At 34.5% G+C, this 12,332-nt stretch overlaps 1 protein-coding gene across 1 annotated transcript; it reads right to left on the bottom strand.

Moving 5' to 3' along the window:
- Positions 1-223: 223 nt before the first annotated feature.
- LOC123537274 (uncharacterized) lies at positions 224-10,019 on the bottom strand. The gene is made up of 3 exons (XM_053548024.1): positions 9,711-10,019; positions 3,786-4,001; positions 224-511 (listed from the first exon to the last, which is right to left on the bottom strand). The coding sequence occupies exons 1-3, from the start codon at positions 9,751-9,753 to the stop codon at positions 285-287; spliced, it is 486 nt and encodes a 161-aa protein (XP_053403999.1). The 5' UTR covers positions 9,754-10,019; the 3' UTR covers positions 224-284.
- Between the last annotated feature and the right edge of the window lie 2,313 nt (positions 10,020-12,332).

A 12,332-nucleotide genomic window follows, 5' to 3' on the forward strand; every position in this document is an offset into this window, starting at 1 on the left:
CGTGGCAATATCTGTTATTGCTTTATCGTTAAAGTTACAGTGATAAATGCCTTTTTCTTGAAGAAAAGCTATGTCATATATTCTATTATTTAAAGCTGCAAAAGGCGAATCCGACAAAGCCCGACGGCTTGGTATGAATGAGAGAGCATGGACGTCCTTGTGATGAAAAACAACTAGGGCTGTATTGTCTAACTCTGAAAACAAAGAGTAAAAATTAAAACATTTCATTACAGTTTTAAATCGATGTGGCATCTCAAAACATCAGTTGACGAATATGACTACATTTATCCAAACTGCTCCAACTTCTGCTTCAGGAACGTGGCAATATCTGTTATTGCTTTATCGTTAAAGTTACAGTGATAAATGCCTTTTTCTTGAAGAAAAGCTATGTCATATATTCTATTATTTAAAGCTGCAAAAGGCGAATCCGACAAAGCCCGACGGCTTGGTATGAATGAGAGAGCATGGACGTCCTTGTGATGAAAAACAACTAGGGCTGTATTGTCTAACTCTGAAAACAAAGAGTAAAAATTAAAACATGGCACATGCGACACACCTTTAAACTTCAAATGCAGTGGGTTTAAACGTAGATGTAATTACATGAAATGTTTATCTGGCATTAATATATTCTACAGTTATGATCTTTTTTCGACTTCATAACATTATATCATAACATGCAACTGGACTATAATTTTATTGTATGGTGGCGCTTACGTGTGTGAGAGTTTGTGCGTGTACGTGTGTCTGTCTGTCTGTCTGTCTTTCTCTCTGTCTGTGCGTGTGTGCGTGCGTTTGTTTGAACAATTATTGTGCCTGGCTAGCTGGCTAAGAATTATGTCGTTTATAGTTGTATTTGAAATATTTTGGCACATATTATTTACAATAGTTATAACGAGATAATGCGATGTGTGCAGGACCCATGGCATGAACTTGAAAGTAAGGATCACTTTATGGTTTACAATGTACTGACAAAATTTGTTTATATTCGTCATAGAATTTTGTTGTGAATGATTAAGATTACTCGATGGTCACTATCACACCAATAACAAGACTATGTGTCTAGTACAAGACCTATGTAAAACACTCAAAGGGCAGGAACTAGGTGCGACACGTCCAACTGTAAAAAAAACGCCGTTATCCACAGGACACCTATTTTTGAGACATATCATCTCATAGGTTGGGTCTTCGTGTCCTGTGTACAAATGTTTAGTACAAGTTCTACAAAAAAGCAATACGGTTAACCATCTAAAACATGCATGTGAAAGTATATTGAGACTGACTTAGATACAAAAGTATTTGTCACGACAGATCTGCAGTGTGTAAATTAATAACATATCATCGCACATTTCCAGTCAATATTGCGCTGTTTCTTTTTTAATAGATTTCATTTATTGACAAGGAAATCAACAGGCCAATGACAATACTTTTCCAAGTCTCAAGATTAAACTTGGCACTATTTACTTTCGAATGAAGAACAGGTAAACTGAACAAGAGGGCCATGATAGCCCTACATCTCTCAACTGCGTTCATTTGCTTGCTTGAACATGTAAGAGTTTCTACTAATGTGTAAACCATTTGACAAACTTGATAAAGGTCCATGCCAGGCTGCTACTAAGCAAGTCTGGTATTGTTCTAACCAGATTATTAGAGATAACTATTTAAATATGTTTAAGATTAAACATGTGGCTCAAAATTTTTTTGCTAAAGCTTCAGAAACCAAAATGTAGGTGAGTAGGTCGCGGTAAAGTTAATTCTGGATAATTACTGAAATTTGTATGAAGAAAAATGCTATTAAAACTATTCAAGAAGAGTATATTCAAAAACACGAAAGTAGACTAGTAGGTCAGGGTCAAAAATATTAATGATAAATATTGAAAACTGTATCAAAACTTATACACACAGTCAAGAGTTCTTTGCTGTACCTTCAAAAATAAGAACGTAGATCAGTAGGTCACGATTTAGACCATTTAAAATGAGTATTGAAATCTGTATCAAACAATATATTAATACATGTGGTCTAAATTTCTATACTGTAACTTCAAAAACGAGAAAATATGTCTGTAGGTCAGTATCAAGACAATTCAAGATGAATATTCAAATCTGTATCAAACATTATACTTGTGGTCCAAATTTCTTTGCCACTGCTTCAAAAACAATTTCGTCTAGGTAGAACAAGAAATTACACGAGCGAGACCTATACTGACCCCGGGATCATGATATGAAGAATCTTGTTATAAAACCACTAGAGCATGCCACATATCAAATATCTAAGCTCTTGGCCTTTTGGTTTCAGAATAGAATTTTTAATGGTTTTCCCTTTATAAGCCAATGTAAAAACTGTTGACCCTGGGGTGAGGTCAATTTTAAAGCCGGGGTTTCAACAAACTTGACAGTAAACCACTAGACAATACTAAATACCAAATATCTAAGGTCTGGTCCTTATAGTTCTGGTCAAGAAGATTTTTAAAATCAATTTAAAACAAGGATCCCAGGGCGTAGCATATATTGACCCTAGGGATATAATTTCAATAATTTAGATAGAGAGTCACTAGAGCATGTCATATACTAACTATCTTAGTTCTGGGCCTTACGGTTTGAAACAAGAGTTTTAAAGGTTTTCCCCTATACACGTCTATTTAAACCATGTGCTCCCCGGGACAGGGCCATTTTTTAACCAGAGGGGAATAATTTAAACAATATTGGTGAAAGACTGCAATATGATGCTACATGCCAAATATCAAAGCTCTATACTCAGTGGATTTTACTCTAAGGGAATAATTTTGAACCTCTTTTGGCAGAAGATCACAAGATGATACTACAAACCAAATATTAAAGCCCCAGACAATGTGGTTTTGGAAGAAAATTTTCAAAGATTTTCCTTTCGGTTGACATTGCAACCACAGTTCTACATGCGTTGTAATTCTTTGGAAAATTGTGAAAGAGGGCCAAACAAGGATAATTCTTGTGATGTTTGGTGTAAATCTGCCATAAATTTTAAAGAAGAAAACATTTTAGAAATTCTTGACAGACGGACGACGCACGACGGACAACATACATCAAGCCTTCAAAAAAACTCACTTAGAGCTTAGCTCAGGTGAGCTAAAAATCTAAATGAAACCGCTAATGTGTAGAAAAGACAAAACTAGCTATTTTCTTGACCATTCAGGGCCATAACTCCATGAGAATTATGACTGATTCATGAAACGAACCGAGATCGTATAATTATATAACTTGTGTGCAAGTTTTGTAAAAATCCAACTGTAAATGAAACTGCTATTATAGTGCAGACAGGACCAACATAGCCAACGATTTCTAGCCCTTTAAGGAGTCGTTACGCTAGAATCCATCATGAAAGATAACTGGATCGAGAAAGGAACCGATGTGGTATAGTGATACAGGTTCTGTGTAAGTTTAGTTTAGATAAAAATCATATATAAACCACTACCATGCAGACAAGACCAATAATAGCCATTTCTGTCCTTTCACGGGCCGTTACTCAAAATCCTATTGTGCAATATGACTGGTTAAAAAAGGAAACAAGATCTTATGGCGGTAAAAGTTGTGTGCAAGTTTGGTTAAAATCCAAAGGACGACGCATGACGGATGACGCACGACGTACCGCGGACGACGGACATCAACTGGCCTTTGCCTCAGGTAAAAAGCTCAACTCGAGCCTTTGGCTAAAGAAATACCACACTAATAGTGTGACCTAATGCAAGAAGCTTTCTTAATACTAACTGCTACGTTAATGAGTAACACTTATCGTTTTTGCTACAATATTTTACCTGTAATTTCTTTTACTGCATTAATTGCGTCAGCAGCAACCCTAGAAGTGCTGATACACATAACTAGTAGTGGTGATGTCGGTTCTCTATTGTTCACATTGTCACATGAAGTGAAGATTACATTTCTAATCCGTAAGTTCAACCAATGCTTTAATTCTTTCTCGACCATTTTCATCAAATCATCTTGACGTTTACTGTACAGTAAAATTGTTCTATCTGTTAATATACGAAACAATATTTATTGTGAAAAAAGCACGCGATGAGAACACAGGTAAACATATAACACGCGGAACGTTATTTCTACTTATTGCATGTACGTTAACTTGTCAATACACCTATGACTGTATGTTTCATTTAAATGTTCCACATATGGTTAAGCGTAGGTCCAACACAACGATTCAGGATATCATTAGGTCAGCTATTTTATCCTTTGTTTAGCTAAAAATAAACTTGTTCAGCACGAAAGTAGCATGCACGTGTATAATACAACTTTATATTTTATCATTAGGTCAAATATTTTGAGAAAGATATTCTAATAAGCAAAATGGTCAGATCCTATATTGTATTATGTGGCTAAGGTTGAATATCAATATGTTTCTTTTTGCAATATTTGACAGTTTCAAAAAACATAATTTTGCGATAATTCGGAGCTTTTGGAAGTCTTACATTGTTGTATGTGGATTTGAACATGTCCGAACTGCAATTACTAATCGCATATCTTCATTGCATGAAATGGTAAAATAAAATTATTAAAAAAATACATTAAAGAGTTCCTATTGCTTCCATGATGGCTCTGAAAGTCTTACAGGAAACTTGTGAATCAAAAAGTAGTACAGTAAGTATACCTTTTTATAAATTATTAATGTTGAAAATGAAACGAAATATTTTTCATTCAAAAATTTGGAATTCAAAATATAGTTGAAACAAAAATTGTTTTTTTTTTTCGTCTTAGAGAACTTAGAAGATTATACAATGTCTTAGGAAATTAAAGTACAAGATTCAATGTATTAATGTCATAGGAGGCAAATAATATTATTTATATGAAACATGTCTCAAATGCCATTATTTACCTATTCTACTCATGAGAGCCTATTGTATTAGAAACTAGTTGTTGTCAAATAGTTAGCATTCTGTAGTAGTCAATAGTCAGTTTTTAAGCCGTGACATTACTATCGTAGGTCGTATCACTTGCACTAATCCAGAATCATACTAATTATCAACTTGGCCCTTTCCATAAACCCTTTGTTATGTCATCCGCCGTGAACAATAAATATACATTGTCTTAATACATTATTATATATATTTACAGGTATGTTCTGATGTTCTAATAAATGGCCCTTTCCATAAACCCTTTGTTATGTCATCCGCCGTGAACAATAAATATACATTGTCTTAATACATTATTATATATATTTACAGGTATGTTCTGATGTTCTAATATATATTGTTAGTTACATAAATACGTGTTCTAAATAATTAAGGTTTCTAGATGTAATAGTTTACCAATTATTTTCATATATGTGGCTGGATAACATCTACGTAGGCATTTCGTGAAGATGTAACTTTTATTTGTTATATGTGAATATATGATGTAAGTAGTTTTTTGATGCCAGTAGCCTCAATCCTAAGGTGAAATTAAGGTAAAAAAATAAGGTGAAATGCTATTAAGTGCAGTTTGTACAAATTTCACTTATATGGCCTCATATCTTCGCCCTTTGATGAAATAAGTGAGTAAAATGGTATTCAATTGAAACCAATTTATGAAATAAAACACTATATGCAAATTGGCTTATTTGACTATTAATAAATATTAATTAAAGCCGCAAATTACGATAAACATTTGCATATATGTACAAATGTACAATAATTATTGTTTTATTTATAGTTTTCATGATTTGAAAAACTGAAAGGTAAGAAATGATATGTGGGATACTTAACTATTGATAAACGCAACTGTTTATGTCGCCATCATATGTGTTACATGTGTAGATACTGCTTGAAGTAGGTGGGGTGAGTTGACTTCTGACCAACAGTAATCCTTAGGACAATATTTTATTTTTTCTCAAAAGCAAGGCATTTTGTTTTGTATTAGGTACATATCTCCCGGTTTTTTCAAGATGTGAACTTATGTCACACAGCCAAAATGGCTGCCATTCTTTTCAAAATGGCGACCAATAATTATGATCACCAAAGGTAAGTATGTTCAAACGAATGCATATATATGAGCGTTTACATATGTCTTAATGTAATTTATTGCAGTATTAAGATTGATAAATATAATTGATAATAAGACCATAAGCCATGTAGGCAACCTCAGATAACCAATATCGCGCTCATATTTCAAAATGGCTGCCAAAAACCAATGTTTCTTTGCATACATTATAGACTTTACATAATTGTTGTATGCAGTTTAGTACAGTATTGTGATTGAAAAATAAATGCTATTTTAAATCAGGGTGCCACCATCTCAGACAATCGAAAAGACAGCCACTTTTCACAATGGCTGTCAAAATGTCAGTATGTTCAGTTTTTCTAATATAGTTTTTTCTAATATACAGAAAAATATACAAAAGGTTCTATGTAAGATTTTACAGTATTTTGACGGGTAATAAAACAATATACTATTTAAAACATATATTGGGTTTACAGTCGGGCTAGCCTAAATTGGTTTCAATGGTATACATGGTATATCGACTGGAAACCCAATGTATCTAGAGGTATAGAGAAGGCAACTTTGGATATCTTAGGTATATCAGCAGGCAATCTTGGCTTTTCATACAGGCCACTATGGATATTCTTAGGATACAGACAGGTAAACTGTGTATCAGTGATATATAGGCAGGCCATTTGTGGTATCATTTGTATACATACAGGTCATCAGGGCTAAATATTCATGACACTATCGGTATCGAAGGTATACAGACATGCCACTCTGGGCATCCTGTGTATACAGACTGGCCCTTCTTGCTATACATACAGACATCTAGGGAAAACCTGGCATACAGGCAACAATAGGCAGCCTGGATATAGATACATGTAACTTTGGTATCCTAGTTATACAGGCAAATTATCCTGGGTATACATACATTCCACTATGGGTATCTCAGTTATACAATCATTCACTCTGCGTGTTTCGTGCATACAGAAAGTCCACTATAGGTACCCAGGCTATACATACAAGTCACTCACTATGGTATGATGGGTATACAGAAAGGTCATATTAACTACCCATGTATACATACTGGCAAATATTGGTATACTGAATACACAGACATGCGATTCTGAGTATTCTGGGCATACAGAAGGGCCAACCGAGTTTCCTTGCTTTAGAGACAGATAACTCTGAGTATAAAGGCATGTCATCCTAGCTATACAGTTGTATATATAGGCTACTAGGGATATCTTCGATTTACAAACACGCCATTCTGGGTATCCAGGATATATAAAAATGCCATCGTGACTAGACCTTCAGGTAACTTTGGAGGGCATTGCTATACAGACACGTTGCCTATGTATCCAAGGTGTAGAGCCATGCCACTCTGTGTAGCCTGGATATTCAAACATGTAATCGTGGCCATATATACTGGACATTAAGGATATCCTGGATTTGCATAATTATAAGCCTTTCTGGGTCAAAACTCTAGGTATACAGGCAGAAAATCGTTGCTATACACTAGGCCAGTATATACGTTGAGTATGCTTGGTATATTGACAGGTCACCTGAGTGCATCCTAGGTAGGCCACCTTGAGAATCCTGGGAATACAAACAGGCCATCCTGACCCTTTACTTAATGTCACGACTATGAATATCCTGGATATAAATACATGCCACCGGTGTACCCTAGGTATAGAGGCAGGTCTATCTGGGTATCCTTGGTATACTATCAGGTCGTCTTGGCTATAAATACAGGTCACTATTGGATCCCGGGTACCGCTATTTGTAAACTTGGTATATATAAAGACCACTCTGGGCATGCTAGGTATAAATACAGGTCATTCTGGTTATATATACAGAAAAAATATGGGTACCCTAGGTGTACAAACAGGCCTCTCGTGGTATCCATTGTATTCATACAGGCTAGGCTATTAGGGTTATATATTTATGCCAATACGGATATCCTTGGTATACAGAAAGGCCGCCAATATATCCAAGGTATAAAGGTCAATCTTGATATCATGGCTATGCATACAGGTCAGGTTAGATACATTTTGTATGCATACAGATACACTATGAGTGTCCGTGGCATAAAAAGAGGCAACTATGGGTAACTTAGGTATAGATGCAGGCCATTTGTGGTATCAGGGTTATACAGACTGACCACATGTGTATCCTGTGTATACAGACAGGCCATCCTAGCTATACATATATACCAGTTTGGACATATACTAATTACACTTCACAACTTTGCATCGATAGCGTAAAGTAATGGATCAAAGTTTGCATGTATACAAAGGATACCACGGGTGACAGGTATGACTGTATTCCTATAATACACAAAGTAACATATCATACACTTATGTGGATTGCAAGACAAAATGTGACGGTTCAAGGTGCAAATGCTACCGATCCAACCAGGTTTGAATGTGCATGCGAGGCTATTTATATACCAACTGTAGAAATGTAAATGGCAACGAGGACAATAAAATTGTGACATTTTAAAAACAATATCTCCTGGCATTGTGTATAGAGAAAAGACTATGGGCAAGATTGAACAGTGTGAACTACGTTGTGCAGTATTTTAATAACTGTTGCATACTAATTATATTCCTAAGATTTGTATCATTGGTTAAGACCAGATGCATGCGTACTAAATGAACGTTTTAAATGCATATTTGATACATTCTAAATGATATTCATGAGCATGCAAATGAGCTGAAAAACTCTTAATCAATATTTATGAAACATTATTCCAAAAATCAAAACATCTCACTATATCAAAATATGGTTTATATGTAAGAAATGTAAATATTGTCAGTTTTTTAATATTTGTTTTAACGATTAATATACCCCACTCACCTTTGACAGTATTTACTCTTGCAAACAATAAATAATGTTACAGATATATATTTGCACAAAGTAATGTTTCAATTGTAATTTTGCTTCTTTTTGCCCATTTATAAACACAAATTCTGAAGATTTGATCTTTATATTAATATTTAAACATGTCATTTTTAACGAATTGTCTTCCCATCTTTTAAAAGTTTTCAGGAATATTTATTAGTATGTAAATGAAAAGATTTGATTAAGTGTTTGTACATAAATGTATAAAAGCCCTGGTTTCATTTTAATACCATTGATGTTATTCTACACCAACAAATGACCGAGATACAAGGTATTTCATGTGACAAACATGAAAATATCCACCGAATGATATTTGACCTCGTTTATTTCACTATAAAGAGCCTCTCACGGGCGACTACCGGACAAGTCTTTCTTGTGACACCTAGTAGATAACGTTTAGCATAGACTCTTCCACACGTTAAATACTACATATTAACGACTACTATAACTCAAGAACTATGACGCGCCAGGTATGAAATTAGTGAAAGATAGCAATCGCTGATTGGCTGAGTGTATATATCGATGTAAACGTCACGCAGAGCTTCCTTTTATTTTAGGTCTTCAGAGAATGCCTACGCAAGTCAAAATTTTGAAAACTCTAGGCATACTATAACTGATATGTTGTTTTAAAGTACATTTGATGACATTTATTGAACACCGTGAACATATGTGTAATGAACCCTTTTTATATTATCCGCCATCATTGTTACTTTATGAACAATAAACATACATTGTCTTAATATATTATTATATCTATTTACAGTGCCCATCTCATATGTAAGAACGCACATGAACCAAATAGTCTCGTGACATTAATAACTTGACTCTCGTGACATTAATAACTTGACTGAGTTTAAACTTACGTTGAATCCTTCGACTTGTTCTTTGACTTGGTGGGCATAACATTTTTTCTAACGAATTAATCTGATTGTCTTTTTCCTTTATACTGTTTGTCAAACGTTGTATGTCAGTGTTTAGTTGATCGATTGTGCTAAAACTCTGGATTAACCTTTCCTCTAATTCTCTATGCTTTTTATCGGTGCACTTAGAATTGTCCGATTCATTTTTCGTTTCCTTCTCACTCACATGTTCTGGTTGGTCGACAGATGTTTCTTTAATATGTTCAAGACTTGTTGACGTTTCTTTGCATACATTCGACTTTTCAGGCACTCTCTCCTATATGGTAAGAAAACGTATTTAAAAGGGCAATGGATTTGATAAAATAATTGGCAACATAAGCTTTTTAGATGTTATACAGAAGTTACAATCTCATGTAAAGTCACTCAGTATAAAATGTGGTTAGTAGAACAGAACATCCTATTCCAATTCATGCGTATGCAGCCAGGCCATGTGTTCACAAATCTGAAATGAATATTCAATTGAGGCTGATTTCATTCTTACATGAGTTAAGAGTTCAAAACTGGTGTTAACAAAACATTTCGAAATTATTATCAGCTGAGATTGAAAGTCAAACTTAACTGAGACTGGTTTTCTTCGATATAAGCGATTTTAAAAGTATCCTTAAAACTGAAGTTTGTGCTCGTAAAAACCCGCCTGCATGTCAAAATGAATGTTGTCATAATAAAACCTACATAACTCCGAAATGGCCCTCCGCAAAACGATGTATGGTCGTAGGGCTGATAGAAATACGCTACGATAGGCACTTTAGACATAAAAGGAAGGCGGCAAGACATTGCGGATCAGCTCAACAGGTGGATTTTTATATGACATATTGATGTGCAATACTGATTGTAATTATTATTAATGCCTTTGCAATTATTCGCATAAAATAACTCTAAACTCTTCCGATAAAGCGACGATATGTTTAAGAGTATGACATGTGTGAACATAAACCTCCGCCTCCAACTTCGCTCCGCAGAAAAGAAATTTGGAATTAAAATTTTAGAAAGATAAATGATATTTCTTCTTATGTACACACAAACACGATTAACTTTTTCGAACAGAAAAATCTGCATTGGAAGCAAGATCGATATTGTAAATCTTTCTTGAATGTCTAGCTAAATAAAAATGGTCGATTACCTCTTTTAAGGAGGAACCATAGTATGATACTATAACGTTTTTTTCAGAGCCCATGTGATTGACTGCTACCAATTAAAACTAGAAGATATTTCTGATTTAAAGCTGTATACATTTTTACGTTTAATGCATCAGTGACGTGCAATGTCGTTCACAGATAAATAGGAAGTTTTGACAAGTGCAAAAATACTTACCCGTGTTCTGTTGATTTCGTTTATTCAGTATGCTGCCAAACACGTTTAACAAATGAAAGCTATTTATCAGCGGGGAGTTGAAATTTATATCTCTATGATTTGTTGTCAGTTCAATGAACAAATGTGGATATATGTATTGAAATAATGAAGCAGTAACCATTTCTTTGGTGAAGGTGTCGTTATGGCCACAAAATATGCAAATGTGCATACAGCGCCTGTTTCTTTCAATATTCCAGCAAAGGAAGTGCGTCATAATCATTGTATGGAACCAGGTCCTACATGCAATACATTTACTAGTAATCGAAAACTAATGTAAATACATAACCATGAACAGATAATATATATATTCTCACATATATGTTCCAGCGTAAGTCGTGACTTAACGATAACATGTGATAGGGCCTCAACGAAAACAAGTTACGATATAGCCAAATGTGACCTTGCAGAGATTAGTAACATGTTTATTAATTACATTGAGTGCATATATATATGCATTATGTATGTATGTATGTATGTATGAGATCTTGCATTTATGTGCTTCAAGTTCAAAATGTCAACACTTTTCAAATTTCGAGATCTTGTTTTCAAGAAAAAAAGTTACTGTTAGTCATTTGAACTGTCAATTGTAGCCTGATGAACAATTCTTCTGTAAACGTTTTCAATACCTAACATACGTGTCACCTTCTAATCCATGAGGTTATGAACTTAAAACGAAGATATAGGGAAGAGTTACAAACTTCTGTTGCAAAACATTTCATCTATTATTTATTTTCACCTACCAACAAGTCAAAACAAATAGAACTGACGTGTTGTATGGAATAATGGAATAGTTTACTTTTATCCTACCTTTACATTGCACGAGTTTAAAATCACCAATGAACAGCTCTTTATACTTCAAGGAATGCTAAGAAAAGGAAAGTAATCGATTTAGTACTCTTGAACTTGAAAAGAGAAAGGCAGAGGGAAATATGCCAATGTTTTACCAGCGAAAGGAGCAGGAGGCGGCATCATTTATAATAAAATAGTACATGCTTCTACGGCACAAGAAGAGATCTTGTTGGAATTAAAATGAAACGTTCTAGTGATCTTCCAAATACAGCTTAAGAGCAAAATCTATGGATTTGCAATTTAATAGCATACACGCACAGGCTTGCCGTTTACCTCCTTCCGTAAACTTGACGTTTATTTCTTTAAAATGCACAATTAATTAAGATTAAGTGCCATTTTCAATCATCCAGAATAATGATAATCTAT

The sequence above is a fragment of the Mercenaria mercenaria genome, chromosome 1, assembly GCF_021730395.1.
Source record: "Mercenaria mercenaria strain notata chromosome 1, MADL_Memer_1, whole genome shotgun sequence".
In the NCBI taxonomy this organism is placed as follows: domain Eukaryota; kingdom Metazoa; phylum Mollusca; class Bivalvia; order Venerida; family Veneridae; genus Mercenaria; species Mercenaria mercenaria.

Excerpts from the sequence above, each read along its gene's own strand:
- LOC123537274 (XM_053548024.1), bottom strand. The coding sequence starts at position 9,753 with ATGTTATGCCCACCAAGTCAAAGAACAAGTCGAAGGATTCAAC. Across the intron at positions 4,002-9,710 it reads AACAAGTCGAAGGATTCAAC|ATAGAACAATTTTACTGTAC; the intron begins GTAAGTTTAAAC and ends GTATATTAACAG. Across the intron at positions 512-3,785 it reads TGCAGTAAAAGAAATTACAG|AGTTAGACAATACAGCCCTA; the intron begins GTAAAATATTGT and ends CTTTGTTTTCAG.